The sequence below is a fragment of the Struthio camelus genome, chromosome 25 (assembly GCF_040807025.1).
Source record: "Struthio camelus isolate bStrCam1 chromosome 25, bStrCam1.hap1, whole genome shotgun sequence".
NCBI classification, from domain to species: Eukaryota; Metazoa; Chordata; class Aves; order Struthioniformes; family Struthionidae; genus Struthio; species Struthio camelus.
The window spans coordinates 7771832-7787379 of NC_090966.1; the positions used below are offsets into that span (position 1 = coordinate 7771832).

A 15548-nucleotide genomic window follows, 5' to 3' on the forward strand; every position below is an offset into this window, starting at 1 on the left:
CAGGGAGGCCCTGCGAGGGGCTGGCTGCGCCCTCCTTACCGCTCTGGCTCCGAGCTGGACAGCCGAAGGCTGCAGGGCCTGCTCGGGTTGGGCTTGACGGGAGGGAGGGCCGGTCCGGGCCTGCCCCGCACGAGCAGTGAGTCAGGCTGCGTCGGAAGGGGGTGTGGGGCAGCCCTGGCACCAGCCCAAACCCAGGCAACCCAAGGTGAGAATTAGCCTTTTCCTCTGACCCTGCGGCACGGAGCAGCGGGCTAAAAATATTTGCCCGCCACGGCAGCGCTGGGCTCCCACGCCCTCTTTGGCATGGGCCACGCAAGCACCCAGTGCTGGGGCAGCTCCCCCTCCCTGCCGGGCGCAGCCAGTGCCAGCGGGTGCCGGGGGAGCCGGGCGCGGAGCCGGGTGCGCTGGCTGCGCTGTTGATGAAATGCCAAAGGGCAGAGCGGGAGGGGGCCGGCTCCCGGCGCTCCCGCTGGCCGGTGGGACGGAGGCTCCCCTCCCCCAAGGACGGGCTGTGCTGCTCCTCCGCGGCCGGAGCAGGGCCGCCGAGGCCGCTCGTCCGCCCGTCCGGCATCACATCGGCCGTGGGAGCCGTGGGCAGCCCTGCCCGCCTCCCGCAGCCGGTCCCGCGCTCAGCCACAGGAGGCACAGCCTTTCCTTTGTGCATTTATTTAAAAAACAACCCCCCCCCCCAACAAAAAGACTGAACTGACGAACTTTACAGAGGCACCATCGAGGGGCCGAGCCCCGGCCGTACCAGCCCCCCCGGGCTGCCCGCCGCCCCGCAGAGCCCACCCGTCCCCGGGGGCAGCAGGGCCAAAAGCCGCCCGCAGCTTTCCGGGAGGGACGGGCGCTCGGCCGCCAGCCGGCCGGGCCGCGGCACCGCTGCCCAGCACCCTCCCGCCCTGGGCCGAGCAGGACCCCGGGGCGCGGGCAGGGCTCCCGGGCAGCCGGCGGCGCGGACGTGACGGCACCGGGGAGCTCGGGGCCGGGAAGAGGCCTGCCTGGAAGGGCAGGGGGGACGCAGCCGGCCCGAGGCGCCCCGCGGCACGCCGGGACCCCTCCGCCCCGCCAGGAAAGCGCTGGGAGACGTAGGGGGGACGCGGGCGCCTCAAAATAAATTAAGGAAACGGACGAGGAAGGCGAGGACCGAGCGGGGAGCGCGAGCCGGGGCCGGCGGCGCCCCGGGCTTGGGCTGGACCCGCCGCGCTCTGCCGGGCGGCCGCCCTCCCGGCGCCATCCCTCCGGAGCATCCCGCCGCCGCGGCGCCGAGCTAGCTGAGGAAGGAGCCCGGGGGCGGCCGGCGCGGCCGGGGCTCGGCCGCGGGGTCCGGGGCGGGCGAGCCCGCAGGGCCGGGGCTTCCGGCCGGCGCCTCGGCCCGGGGCGGGCGCCGGGCGCCCAGCGTGGCCAGGTAGGTGCTGAGGAGCTGGGCGATCTCCTCCACCTGCGGGGCAGAGGCCGGGTCAGCGCGGGGCCCGTCCCCCCCGGCCGGGGGGAGCCGCGGGCCGCTGGGCCGCTCACCTGGGACGTCTGGAAGAGCAGGTCGCGGTCCTCCACGGAGAGGCGGAAGGTGCTGCCGTCGGAGGCCCCGAAGGAGGAGATGCAGCCGTAGCCGAAGCTGTCCAAGGGCTCGGGCTCGCCCGGCTTGTAGAGCGCCACGGCCTTGGCGCCGATGCCCAGCCACAGGCGCTGGGCGGCCCCCAGCGGGCTCTGCGCGGAGGAGAGGGGCGTCAGGGCCGCCCCGGCCCCCGGCCCCGCCGCCCCCCGGCCCCCCGGCTCACCACGCGCAGCTCCACGTCGAAGAGCGTGGAGCCGAAGCCGGGCCACTCGCGGACCAGCGCCACGTAGGCGGCCATGGCCTCGGGCCGGCCCATGCCCTGCAGCAGCTTCCACTTCTCCACGATGCCGGCCATCACGGCGGCCCCCTCCTCCCGCAGGCGGCCCCGCAGCCGCTGGTCCCGCTCGGCCCGCTGCTTGGCCAGCGCCTGGCCCCAGAGGCCGCCGGCCAGCAGCCCCGCGCGCAGGCGGGCGGCGGGGCGCCGGGCCGGGGCGGGCGCGGGGCGGGGGGCGCGCAGGCGGGCGCGCAGCGCCCCGGCCGGGAACAGCTCCTCCAGGCGCGGGGAGGGCGCGTGGGTGGAGAAGTCGCTGTTGAGGCTCTGCAGGCGCAGGGCGGCCAGCGTCTGCAGCGTCTCCTCCGAGGTGGGCACCTGGCCCCGCAGCACCATCTCGTGCGCCTGCGGGAGGCACGGGTGAGCGGCGGCGGCGATGGCGACCCCGCGCCCGCCCGCCGGCGACGCTCCCACCTGCTCGAAGAGGAGGGCGAACTCCAGGCTGTCGCGCGGCACGTTCTCCGTGTCCAGGAAGCCGTAGTGCTTGAAGCAGAGCCGGCACGGCGGGTCCTGCTCCCGCTCCTCGCCGGCCAGGCTGCGGCGGGACAGCGGGGCCGTGGGCGCCGGGGCGGGCGCCGGGCGTCCCCGCGCCCTCCGCTCCCCCCGGCCCCGGCTACGCAGCAGAGCGGCGACATTTACTTTTCAAACCTGGTGAGGACGTCGGCCAGCAGCGTGGCGCTGCCCACGGGCTGCTCCCGCCGCCGCGACTGCTCGTAGAGCGCGAAGAGGTTGGGGCTCTGCGACAGCCCCAGCCGCGACACCAGCTCCCGGGCCACCTGGGCGAGACGGGGCGAGCGGCCGTGAGCCCGGCCCGGAGGGAGCCGCGGCCCCGGCCCGGCCCCGGCCGCTCACCTCGGCGGCGGTGGTGTGCGAGCTGATGGCCACGCGGCAGGCGGCCGCCCCCGGGCAGTGCACGGTGCAGATCATCTCCTGCCGCCGCGCCAGCACCAGGATCTCGTCCAGGGAGGGCACGCACTCCCGCCCCTTCGTCTTGCCCAGCGCCGCCCGGATGAAGCCGGCGTACTGCGCCATCTCCGAGCCGGGACGCCGGCTCTCGGTCCTGCGGGGAGGCGGCGGGCGGTCACGGCGGGGCCCCACGTCCGGCCCCGGCCCCGCGCCCGGCCCCGGCGGCTCACCTCTCCAGGTGGGAGCGCAGGAAGCGCAGGACGGCCGGGGAGGGCAGGAAGGTGCAGCTCATGCAGGTGAGCAGCTGCCAGTAGCGCAGGTCGCCCTGCCCGCCCGGCGCCGGCGGCTCCGTCGTCTGCTTCACCAGCTGGCAGTAGACCTCGTCCACCAGCGGCGGCAGGTCCAGGCAGGTCTGCAGGACGCCCTGGATCAGCGGCGCCGGGTCCCGCTCCGACTCCAGCTGCTGCAGCGAGTTGAAGAGCTTCACGGCCTCGTCGCGCAGCGCGGCGTAGCTGCGGGCGCCGGGGGCTGCGGGGCGCCGGGGGGTCTCAGCCGGCCGCCCCCCACCCCGGGCGCAGCGCCCCGGGGCCGCCCGAGCCCCCCGCCGCCGCCGGCCCCGCTCACCGCCGTGGTCCGGGCTGCCGTAGGGGAAGGGCAGCAGGGGCGCGTAGAGAGGGCTGCTGGTGTAGCGCAGGATCGGGTTGCAGCGGTAGATCTGCTCCAGCGCCTCGGGGCTGCCGCCGTGCTCCTGCAAAAGGCGGCGAAGCGACGGCGGCAGCTGCAGGGCGGGCGCCCCGGACGGCCCGTCCCTGCCCGCCCGCGACGGCGGCCGCGCGCGCCCGCTCACCTCGACGTCCCGCATGAGCAGCTGGGTGGGCGTCTGCACCGGGGCCTTGCTGCCGATGACCTTCCGCACGGCGCACACCCAGCGCACGGCCTCGTTCAGGCGCTCCGTGTACAGGCGGTAGCAGTGCTTCCTGCCGAACACCGTCACGCTCCAGTAGCCTGCGAGGGGGGACACGACTCACCCGCTGCCCCATCAACGGCCCGGCCGCTGCCGGCCGCCCGGGCTCGGCCCGCCCTACCCGTCTCCTTGTAGGTCTGCTTGTCCGGCCAGAGCACGGAGCAGAGGCTGGTGAGCACGAGGGAGCCCAGCCGCTTGGCCCCCTTCTCGTTGGTGCTGTAGTAGTCCAGGGAGTCGGGCGTCAGCACGAACCAGTACTTCCGAGGCCGGATCCAGGGGGTCTTGGCGCCGCCCCGCACCTCCCGCTGCAGCCAGCCTAGCGGAGGGGAAGCCTCAGCCGCCGCCGCGTCCCGGGGCCCCGAGCGCAGGGACAGGGTGCCGCGTGTGCCGCGATCCCGCCGGCACCGGGGCGCCAGCCTGCTACGCCGAACCCGGCTGCGCCCACCTTTCACCAGGGCGTCGGGGTCGTCCTCCAGCGGCCCCGGTCCCTTCTCCACGATGAGGCTGCGCATCTCCTCCGACACCAGCAGGGACCTGGGGAGGACACGGCTCAGCCCCGGCGCCCGCGGACGCCTCCCGGCGCCCCGGGCGCCCCGCGGTGGGAACGCGGCCGAGCCACCGGGTGCAAATGACCCTGGCTAAAAATAAGCCGTTTGCAGCGGCGGCCCTGCCAAGGAATTCGGAAAATGAACAACCAGGAAGGAATGTTGGCAGCGGGGCCGGCGCTGGGGGACGGGGAGCGGAGCGGGCCCCCCTGCCCGGCACCCGCCGCCCCGGCACGCAGCCCCAGCCCGGCACAGCCGCCGGCCGGGGCCGAGCCACCCTGCGCGGACGGGCCGGGGCAGAGGGCCGGGGCCGTGCCCAAGCCTGCATCAGAGATGGGGAGGGAGCCCAGGCGTCCGGGCAACTCCGCGCCTCCGGGACAAAGCGGGGAGCCGGCGGCACCGTCCCGCGGCGCCGCGCGAGGGACGCGCCGAGGTCGCTCACCGCTCCGAGCCGCTGCTGGTGCGGGCGGGCTGGCTCAGGCTCACCTCCAGGGACCCCTGCGGAGGAAGCAGAGACGTCTCAGCCCCACAGCCCGGCCACCCCCAGCCGCCTCCCGCGCGGGCGGCCCCCCACCGCTCCGGGCTGCAGCTGGAGCCCCGCGGGGCCGGGGAGAGCGGCGGGCACGCTGGCCCTGTATCCTCAGCTAACCCCAGCCGGCTGAATACCGTGCAGAATTGCACAAGGTCAGTGCTGAGTAATACGCTCACGGCACAAAGTCCCATTGTAATGGGGCCGCTGACTTCCTGCCCGCGGCGGTGGGACGCGGCGCAGGGAAGTCCCTGGCCCAGCAGCGCGGCAGGAGCCCGTTCCTCCTGGGCGCTGCTGGCGACACCCCGGCCGGCGAGCGGGGACGCGGGGCGAAGCCCGGGCAGGCGCCGGGTGCCAGCGGGCCGGGGCGGCGCGGCACGGCCGGGGCGGCCCCGGGACGCCCGCAGGCGCTCCCGCCGGCTGCAGCCCAACGGGGACAGACGGAGGCGCGACCGGCCGGAGCGCTCCGCTAAACGCCAAGAAAAAAAAAAAAAGAGATCGCTGCTAAAAATAGCACCGGGGACGGGGAGAGGGGAGCCGCTCCAGGTACGGCCGTGCCGCGGGAGCCCGGAGCAGGGGGCCGCTGGCCTGGGGCACGGGCAATGCCCCGCGGCAGCTCCTCGCGGGGCCGTGCCGCCGGGCCCAGCGCCGCTGCGGGGCCGCTGCCCGGCTCCTCGGCCGCGGCCCGCGGGAGGAGGAGGAGGAGGAGGCGGCCGTGGCCGGCTCCTTCTCAGAGATATAAATAAACAGGGAGAGGAGGCTGCTGCGCGGGGCCAGGGCAGCTGCTCCCACGCTCCCGGGAAGCCGCGGGTTTCCGAGGACCCGCTGGCCTTGGGGCAGGCGAAGGGCTCCCCAGGGAAGCGGCATCGCAGCCACCCACGCCAGACCAGAGCTCCGGCGCCAGCATGGGACGCGGCACGTCGGTCCCCGTGCCCCAGCCCGTCCCCAGCCTCCCCGGCCTCGCGGAGCCGGGGCAGCCCGGCTGCAATCGGGGCTGTGCTGCAGCCCGCGCTGCCAGGCGGGGGGAGAGGGGACGCACAAGCTGGGCCAGGCCGTCACCGAGACATGCCCTCTCCAGACAGGGATTCGAGCCCTCGCTCCGAGGGCAGCCCGGCAGCAGCCCCCCGGAGCAGGGATTCCCCCCGCCGCCCCGGCGTTATCAGCCGTCCCCCACGCAGCCCGACAGGAGGGAAGTGCCAGCTTCCGCAGCCCCGTGCGCCGCTCCGCTTCCCCAAGCGGAGGAAGCGGCCGGAGCAGGGAGACGCAGGCCTTGCTCCCGCAGCGCGGGGCGTGCTGGGGAAAGCCCCGGACACGGTCACGAGCTGCCCCGGGCACCCGGGGCAGCCGCCCGGTCTGGCAGGTCCGCGCACAGGGCCCGTCGCCCGTCCCAGCAGCGCCGCAGGGGCCCGGCGCCTGGCCCCGGCGAAGCCCCGAGCCCGCCTGACCCTCGGCAGCAGCACGAGGCGGACGTGCTCCCGGCACCGCCAGCCCCGCAGCAGCCGGCCCCCACCGAGCTTGCGGCACCGAGGCTTCGTCCGTGCCCAGGCTGCACCCCAGCACCCAGCGGGTGTCCCGGCTCCCTCGGCACCGGGAAAGGCCGCGCCGGCAGCAGGCCGACACCACAGCCCGCGCAGCTCAGGGCTGGGGAGCCGCAGGGAGCGGCGACAGCCCGGGCAGGAGCCAGGAGCCACCACGCCGGGGCTGGGGTCGCCCCCTGCACCCAGCTCGGGCCGCGGGCACCTGGGGACACCGCGGGCGCCCCGTCCCCAGGAGCCCCCAAAGCCCCTCCGCAGCCAGGGGACAACCCTCGGCTAACGGAGCAGCCGTGCCGGGCCCCGAGGGTGGGCAAAAGCAGCCAGGCTGCCTGCAAGCAGGGACTCCCCCCGCCAAAGGCGAGCCGAAACGCCTCCCGCGCCCGGCCGGGCCGCCAGCCCCGGGCCCCGCTCAGCCCGACGCGGGGCTGGGCGCGGGGGGCCGGGGGGCAGCCGGGGCCTCGCCGCCGCTGCGCCCCGGCACCGGGCGCGTCGCCGCCTGAAGCGGACCTTTGTTTTGGCCGAGGAGCCCACATGCTCGCCGGGTGGCAGGCGGCCAGGGCGCTGCCGGGCTCGGGCCCGGGCCCTGGCACGGCCGGGCAGCGCCGCCGGGAGCAGCGCCCGGGGCAGCCGACCCCGGCCCGGCCCCGTCGAGCCCGGCGGCCCCGCGCTGGGGGCTGCGGCCGGACCGCGCGCGGGGTCCCGGGCACCGGGGCGGGCGGCAGCGCCGGGGACGGCGCCGGAGAGCGGACCCGGGGCCCGGGCGGACCGGGCCGGCGCTGCCGGGGCTCGGGCGAGCACCGCGCTCGCGGCTCGGCCGCCCGGAGCGGTGCCGGTGCAGCGCCGGGGAGCGCTGGCGCCGCAGCCGCAGCCGACCCGCCGGGCCGCGGTACCGGGGCCGCGCGGAGCCGGGCGCCGTCGCGAACCCACCCGGTGGCCCCGCGCGCGGAGCTCGAAGGACGCCGCCGCCGCCGCCTCCTCCTCGGCCTCGCCGTCCGCCTCCCGCTCCGCCTCGCCGTAGTCGCGCCGCAGCAGCGTGAAGCCCTGCCGGCAGCAGAGCAGCCACCAGAGCCCGCCGGGGAACGGCATCGCCCCGCCGGCACCGACCGGCCGCCGCCGCCGCCGCCGCCGCCGCCGCCGCCCCGGGCGGGCCGGGCCCGGCGCGTCACGGCCGCCGCCAATCGCCGCGCGCCGCCCGGGGCGGAGCCAGCGCGCCCGGGGCGGCGGGGCCGGCGCGCGCCTGACGGCCGGGCGGGGGCGCGGCAGCGGCAGCGGCACCGGCAGCGGCGCTGCGGGAGGCACCGGCCGGCCCGGGCACCGGAGGTGGCACCGGCCCCGTGCGCAGCCGGCCCGGCACCGGGCGCTGCGCGGAGCTGCCTGGGAGCAGAGAGCTGGTGCAGCCGCTCCGAGCACCGGCGCCTGGTGCAGCTGGTCCGGGCACCGGCGGCGCCTGCAGCCAGGCCGGGCGCTGGCCCTGGCACTGCACGCACTGCTCTGCGCACTGGCACCGACGTCGCGTGCGCCCAGGCTGGGTGCTGGCCCCGGCACTGCACCCACTGCTCTGAGCACCGGCACCAGGGGTTCCCGCTCTGCGCACTGGCACCGACGCCGCGTGCGCCCAGTCTGGGTGCTGGCGCTGGCCCTGGCCCTGGCACTGCACGCACTGCTCGGAGCGCTGGTACCATGTGCACCCAGTCTGGGTGCTGGTGCTGGCATTGCGTGCACCACTCTGTTCCCGCTCTGGGCCCTGGCGCCAGCACCATGAGCACCCAGTCCAGGCACTGGCGCCGTGTGCACCCGGTCCAGGTGCTGGGCCACGTGGAGCTGCTTGGCACCAGGCAGCTTGTGCAGCCGGTCCGGGCACCAGCACCACGTGCAGCCGGCCAGCCCGGGGCCCCACGTGGAGCTGGCTGGCACCAGGCACCGTGTGCAGCCGGGCTCGGCACCAGGCACCAGGCGCCGGGGGCAGCTCATGCCCGGCCAAGCACACGTGCCGCTGGGCCCTGCTGGGGGTGGCAGTGCCCCTGTGAGCACCCGCAGGGTGAGGGACAGGGACCCCCGCACAGCCCCTGCGGGCAGCAGGGCTGGGCCAAGCGCACCCCGGGGCAGCAGCCAGGGAGGGCTGTCGCCGACAGCGGCGTTGAGCTGCCATATGGCAGCGACTGCAGGCGCTGACCCAGCCCCTGGAAGACCATCTGCCCGGCGCCCGGCCGCGTGAGGCCGGCACAGCCTGGCAGGGCGGTCGTGCGCCTGGGTGCCGCAGCAGCCGGCGCCCTGCGCTGCATACGGTGCTTTCACCCCAAATTCGCATGGTTTTTGCCACTTCTTGGCGCCGCTCCTGTGCAGCTGGGGTGGCTCTTTGAGCAGGAGGGAGGGTCCGCGTCCGGGCAGGAGGCTCCTGCCAGCGTCTGCTGTGTCCTCACGCCGCAGGCGCCCCCCGCCCCGCTTTGCCTCCCCGGCGGCCAGCTCCAGGGGCTGCGGCGGCGCGTCGGGGCTGGCCGCAGCCCTGCGTCGCCTCACAAGGGGTTAAGCGCAGCAGCCGCTGGCTCTGGCCCTGCTACAGCTGCTGGGTCAAAAACGTCTCTGGGAGCAGCCAATGGGGCCGGGATGCGCAGGCAGGAAACGCCGCCTGCCAGCTTCCCTCCCCCGCGCAGCGCAGCGCAGCGGCGGCCGCGGCTCCCGGCAGGCACGCGCCCGCGCCCGGGACGGCGGGACGGGGCGGGCACGGGGCGGGCACGGGGCGGGCACGTGGGCCCCGGGCGGCTGGGAGCAGGCGTCGAGCGGGGCGCTGCGGAGGGCGGGCGGCAGGGCCGCCGGCATGTCCGTGGGGCCAGCTTCGGGCACGGCCGTGGGGGATGCTGTGGGGCCAGCTTCAGGCACGGCCGTGGGCAACGCTGCGGTCGATGCCGTGGAGCCAGCTTTGGGCACGGCGGTGGGCGACGCCATGGACGATGCCGTGGGGCCAGCTGCAGGCACAGCTGCGGGTGACACAGTGGGGGACGCCGTGGGGCCACCTTCGGGCACAGCGGTGGGGGGCGCTGTGGGCGACGCCGTGGGACCAGCTTCGGGCACAGCGGTGGGGGACGCCATGGGCGACGCCGTGGGGCCAGCTGCAGGCATGGCCATGGGCAATGCTGTGGGTGATGCCATGGGGCCAGCTGCAGGCACAGCTGCAGGGGACACTGTGGGGGACGCCGTGGGGCCAGGTTCGGGCACGGCGGTGGGGGACGCCGTGGGCGACGCCGCCCTGGCTCCGCGGCTCTGCGGCTGCTCGCACACAGCGGCCCCGGGGGACGTGGCCGCGGCTGCTGACTCAGCGGGAATTGCGTTTCCTGCCGGGAACTAGGCTAAGGGTCCGGGCTGGCTTCTCCCCAGGAGCAGCGCTGGGCTAATCCAGCACCGGCAGCGCGTGGGTGAGCGGGAAATGGCCTTCAGGCCCCAGGAACCGCTTCCCTGCCCGCTGCGCTCCCTGCCGCAGGCCGCAGCCCCGGCTCCGCTGCAAAACCCCTTGGCCAGGGCGCGATCCCCCGGTGCTGGGCAGCGGAGAGCTCCTGCCCCGGGGCCCCGTCCAGCCCCCAGCCCCGGCGAGGTGTCAGGGCTGCACCGGCTGCGGGAGGCTGCGGCCCCGTCCCGAGCGGGCAGCCCTGCGGCACGGCACCGCTGGCCCCGGCGCGGGCACCGGGGGACGGCCGGGCACCTGGGCAGCGCTCCTCGGGGAAGGCAGGGGAGAGGAGGGCAAGGGAGAGGAAAGCCCCTCTCGCCCCTGGTCCCAGGGCAGGGGGTTTCCAGCCCGGGGCAGAGCAGATTTTTCCATGGGCGATGGGGCTGTCACAAGCCCCGGGGGGATTCCCAGCCCCTCCGGCCGTGCCCACGTGGCGGGGCGGCTCTGCCCGTGGGTTCGGCCAGGCTGGCGGGGACGGGGACGGGGCTGCCACCCTGCCGGCCTCCGTCACCACCCGTCCCCGGGGCGGCCGCAGAGCCGGGACGGTGCCGATTCCCAGGCCATCGCCCCCCCGAGCACACGCCACCCTCGACGTCCCCGGCTCCCGGGGCCCCTCCGGTCCCCGTGCTGCTCCGCGCTGCAGCGGCCCCCTCCCTGGGCACCCTCCGGTCCCGGGGGGCAGAGGGACATTTCTGCCGGGCAGGCCAGGCCCTGCGCTGCCGGGAGCCCAGGCAGGGGACAGCGGGGACAGCAGGGACAGCAGGAGCCATTATGTTTTGCTGCCGCCTGCAGGCATCCCCAGGGCAGCGTCGGGCGCCGCCGCGGCGGGCGCTGCGTGGGGCAGACCCCGGGCGCTCCCCCGCTCGCACCCACACAGCCGCTCTCCCGGCGGGCGCCAACACCGTTTATTTGCCAGGAAGGCTGGAAATGAAGGCGGTCGCCCACTGCCCGCCGCAGCGCCGCCGGGTGCTGCGTGCTCGTCCCAGCGCGCGCAGGGCTTCCCGGGCTGCAGGGCGTCGCGTCGGCCAACCCGGGGCGCGTGGCGACACGTGGGGCCCCACCGGGCTGATCGTCCTCCTGCCACTCGAGCCCGGGGCCCTGCCGGCTGCTTGTCCGCTGGCCCCTCCATGCCCGGGGTGCCACCAGGCTGCAAGTCCCCCTGCCATGCATGCCCAGGGTGCTGTCAGGCTGCACGTCCCCCTGCTGCACGTGTCCAGGGTGCTGCCAGGTGCTTGTCTGCTGGCCCCTCCATGCCCGGGGTGCCACCAGGCTGCATGTCCCCCTGCCCCTCCATGCCCAGGGTGCCACCAGGCTGCATGTCCCTCTGGCCCTCCATGCCTGGGATGCCACCAGCTGCATGTCCCCCTGCCCCTCCATGCCCGGGGTGCCACCAGGCTGCATGGCCCCCAACCACGTGTGCCCAGGGTGCCACCAGGCTGCATGTCCCCCTGCCACGTGTGCCCCGGGTGCCGTGCCATCCCTCTGGTCCTGCCCCACCACACAGCTCGGTGGGGCCTGGGGCAGCTCCTGCGGCAAGCCGGCGCTCTTCCCGGGGGTCGGGCTGGGGTGCCGGTCCCTGCCCGGCCGCGGGGCGCAGTGTCCCTACGCCACGTCCTGGCAGGTGGAGAGCGAGCCCCGCCGGCGGGGACTGGGGCAGCTGGAGCAGCGCGGGTCGAGGGGCCCCACGCAGCCGGCGTCGCTGGCCAGCAGCCACAGCTCGCGGCGGAAGCGCTGGCCCAGGAAGGCGTAGAGCAGCGGGTTGAGGCAGCAGCGCAGGTAGGCCAGCCCGCCGGTGACCAGCAGCGCCAGGTCCTTGCGGCGGCTCTGGGCGCAGCTGGCCTCCCAGCTGGCCAGCAGCTCGGCCGTGTCCAGCAGCACCATGAGGCTGTGGGGCAGCTGCAGGGCCACGAAGACCAGCACGAGGGCCAGCAGCACGCGCAGCGCCCGGTGGGGCTGGGCGCCGCGGGCCGCCAGCAGCGTGCGGGCCACGGCCGCGTAGCAGCCGGCCATCACCAGGAAGGGCACCGCGAAGCCCAGCACCACCTGGGCCAGGTTGGTGGCTCCGCGGGCCGCCCGGGAGACGGCCGGCGGGAAGACCACGCGGCAGAGCCGGAGGTCCTGGTGCTGCTCCGCTCGGCCGTAGACGAACTGGGGCAGGGCCAGCAGCGTGGCCAGCAGCCAGGCCAGCCCCGCCGTGAGCCAGCCGTAGCGGCGAGCCCGCGGGCGCAGGCGGCAGGCGGCCGGCACCCGCACGATGGCCACGTAGCGGTCCACGCTGATGCAGGTGAGGAAGAGGAAGCCGCTGTAGAAGTTGAGGGCGTAGAGGCCCTGCAGGGCCTGGCAGGCGGCCGTGCCCGGGGACCAGCCCCGCAGCGTGACGGTGACGGCGAAGGGCAGCGTCAGCAGCAGCAGCAGGTCGGAGAGCGCCAGGTGCAGGAGGCAGACGTCGGTGATGCTGCGCGCCCGGCGGTAGCGGGTGTGCGCGAGCAGCACCAGCCCGTTCCCCGCGGCGCCCAGCAGCGAGAGCAGCAGGTAGACGGCCGGCTGGTAGGTGCGGGCGAAGCCCTGCACGGCCTCCTTCTCGCAGAGCTCGGGCAGCGCGCCGGCCTCCCACGAGTACCCCTCGGCCCAGGGGTAGAAGTCGGTGGTGGCGGCGGGGCTGGCGGTCGCCTGCGCGCGGGGAGGGGAGCGAGGGCGGCGCTGCCGCACGCGGCACGGCCCTGACCGCAAGGCCGCCCGCCGCGGCACGGCCGCCCCCCCACCCAGGCCCGGCCCCGAGGGCCCCCCGGCCCCGTTTCCGCCCCCCGCGCCCACGGCCCGACGCCGGCGGGAGGTTCGCCGCGCTCACTCATTGCGAGAGCGGCCGCGCCGTTCCCAGGCGCAGCCCGCGCCCCGCGTCCCGCCACCCACCCTCGGCCCGCCGGCAGGCAGTGGGTGCCCAAACCTGCCCAGGGTGCCCCCCGCCCACGCACGGCCCCCCCTCCCCGGCACGGCTCCCGGCCGGCAGGTCCCCGGGGTGCCGCTGCCCGGCGGGGGGCTCCCGGCGCCCGGCCCCCTCCCCGGGCGCGCACGGTGCCGCAGCCTCGCGCCGGCCCCCGCGGCGGCTGAGGCCGGGGTCAGGCACGGCTCCCCGCTCGGAGCAGCCCCCGGCGCCGGGCGGCAGGGCCGGACCCCCTCGGCCGCCCCGGGCTGGCGGGTGCCTTCAGACCCCACCAGCACTGGCAGCGGCAGCTTCCCGGGCAGCTCCGCCAGCTCAGGGCCCCGCAGTACCCCCCACCCCGTGCTTCTCCAGCACTTTGCCTCTTGGCGTTGCAACCCCAAAGCCTTCCGAAAGCACAGCTTAAAAGCAAAAGAGCCAGAGCGGGCTGCACCCGCCGGTGCCCGGTGAGCCCCACCAGGACCCCTCACCTGCTCCTCCATCGCAGGGCACCGCCGCGCTCCCCCCGCCTGGCAGGTCCCCAGCCGTCTGCGCCTCCGAGCGCTGCGACCTGCGGTTTGACCACGTGCCCTGCTCGATACCAAGAGGTGCTGAGCATACAAGCCCGCCCTGGTGGGGGAGGAAGGAAGGGAAGGCGCGACCCCGCTCCCCGAGCGGCCTCCTGCACTTCTGGCTTTGTGGCCGGCGCCTGCACGCCGGGGGACAGAACTCGCCGGGGGCCGTCGCGGGGGGCAGCACCGGGAGCAGGCGCCCCGCCGCCCCGCTGGCCCCCCGCGGCCCCCGGGAGCCCGAGCGCCGGCCGCCCCGCGTGCAGGCGCGTCGCCGGCTGCTGTTACTCGACAGCGAACTTCCCGGCTCCTCCTTGAGGTGCGGGCTAGCATCTGCGGGGCAGAGGCCCCACTTCCCCTCCCCGCAGCAGGGAGCAAACCTGTTGCAGGCTTTAACAGGCTTCCTGCCTTTGGCGGCGGCAATCCCTCCATCCCCCTTTCTCCAGCTCGGCCCTCGCGCGCCGGCCGGGGCCGCGGCCCTGGGTGCCGGCGGTGCTGGGGGCGCCGGTGGCCGGATGCCCCGTGCGCGCCCCCGCTCCCCGCAGCCCTGCACCTGGGGCTTTCTGTTCTCTCTTTCGCCCCCGACCTCCCGCCCCGGCGGGTCCCCGCACAGGAAACGGCGCCGGCGCCCGCTGCCGCGCAGGTGACAGCCACCCGGCCCGGCCGCACGGAGGGTCCCGGCGTGCGGGGCCGGCCGGGCAGGGAGCGCGTGAAGCCCCCGGCGCAGCCCCGTCCCCGGGGCGCTGCGCCCTGCTCCCCGGGCTCCCCGTGGAGCCGCCGGTCCGTGCGGCAGGGGCCGTATGTAGGCCAGGCGGCGGCCGCCCCTGTCCCCCCCTGCCCCCTCTGCGGGTGTCCGCGGATGTTTGGGAACGGATATAGGCTAAATCCAGGCCTTCTGCACCACTGGAGAGACAGGCGAACCCTAAACCCGCAGGCCTTAATCTGCTGCTTGATTACAAGCCGCTGCCACATCTGCCGCTGGCCGGCACTGCTTAACTCTTTCCCTGCTGCAGCCACTGGCCCTGGCTGCTGGGCCGGGGCTGCCGGGGGTTCGCGGGGGCCCCCAGGTACCCACCTGGGCACGGCGAGGTCTGCAGGCTGCTCGGGAACAGCCAGTGCCCAGGGTGCTCCCCACACGCTCCAGCTCGTGTCCAGCCCCTGCCCGGGCTCTGCCCTCGATGTGCCCCGTCTGCCCCATGTCCTGGCTGCCCTGCACCCTGCTCACCCGGTGCCGTGCTCTCCCCAGGCAAGGCTCTCCCCACACCCCTCTCTCCCCATACATTTCCCACCCTGTGCCCCACTGTCCCCGGGCACTGCTCTCCCTGTGCACTGCTCACCCTGGGCACCGCTCTCCCTGTGCACTGCTCTCCCTGGGCACTGCTCACCCCGGGCACTGCTCTCCCTGGGCACTGCTCACCCTGGGCACCGCTCTCCCTGTGCACTGCTCACCCCGGGCACTGCTCTCCCCGGGCACTGCTCACCCTGGGCACCGCTCTCCCTGTGCACTGCTCTCCCTGGGCACTGCTCGCCCCGGGCACTGCTCACCCCGGGCACTGCTCACCCCGGGCACTGCTCTCCCCGGGCACTGCTCACCCCGGGCACTGCTCTCCCCGGGCACTGCTCACCCCGGGCACTGCTCTCCCCGGGCACTGCTCTCCCCGGGCACTGCTCACCCTGTGCACTGCTCACCCTGGGCACTGCTCTCCCTGGTCAATGCTCTCCCTGTGCACTGCTCTCCCCGGGCACTGCTCACCCTGTGCACTGCTCACCCCGAGCACTGCTCTCCCCGGGCACTGCTCACCCCGGGCACTGCTCTCCCCGGGCACTGCTCTCCCCGGGCACTGCTCACCCCGGGCACTGCTCTCCCCGGGCACTGCTCTCCCCGGGCACTGCTCACCCTGGGCACTGCTCTCCCCGGGCACTGCTCACCCCGGGCACTGCTCTCCCCGGGCACTGCTCTCCCTGGTCAATGCTCTCCCTGTGCACTGCTCACCCCGAGCACTGCTCACCCCGGGCACTGCTCTCCCCGGGCACTGCTCACCCCGGGCACTGCTCTCCCCGGGCACTGCTCTCCCCGGGCACTGCTCACCCTGGGCACTGCTCTCCCCGGGCACTGCTCTCCCCGGGCACTGCTCACCCCGGGCACTGCTCTCCCCGGGCACTGCTCTCCCTGGTCAATGCTCTCCCTGTGCACTGCTCTCCCCGGGCACTGCTCACCCCGGGCACTGCTCTCCCCGAGCACTGCTCACCCCGGGCAC

The 15548-nt window shown here is 75.9% G+C and overlaps 2 protein-coding genes across 2 annotated transcripts; both read right to left on the minus strand.

Moving 5' to 3' along the window:
- Positions 1 to 1270: 1270 nt before the first annotated feature.
- Positions 1271 to 7492, minus strand: PLEKHH3 (pleckstrin homology, MyTH4 and FERM domain containing H3). Its single transcript, XM_068918773.1, has 13 exons — positions 7293 to 7492; positions 4744 to 4799; positions 4202 to 4290; positions 3878 to 4072; positions 3640 to 3797; positions 3417 to 3540; positions 3023 to 3320; positions 2739 to 2946; positions 2526 to 2662; positions 2301 to 2421; positions 1779 to 2231; positions 1519 to 1707; positions 1271 to 1441 (listed from the first exon to the last, which is right to left on the minus strand). The coding sequence occupies exons 1-13, from the start codon at positions 7449 to 7451 to the stop codon at positions 1271 to 1273; spliced, it is 2358 nt and encodes a 785-aa protein (XP_068774874.1). The 5' UTR covers positions 7452 to 7492.
- A 3202-nt stretch (positions 7493 to 10694) lies between these two features.
- CCR10 (C-C motif chemokine receptor 10) lies at positions 10695 to 13770 on the minus strand. Its single transcript, XM_068919290.1, has 2 exons — positions 13213 to 13770; positions 10695 to 12474 (listed from the first exon to the last, which is right to left on the minus strand). Exons 1-2 carry the CDS (start codon positions 13720 to 13722, stop codon positions 11407 to 11409), a joined length of 1578 nt encoding a protein of 525 aa, XP_068775391.1. The 5' UTR covers positions 13723 to 13770; the 3' UTR covers positions 10695 to 11406.
- Positions 13771 to 15548: the final 1778 nt, after the last annotated feature.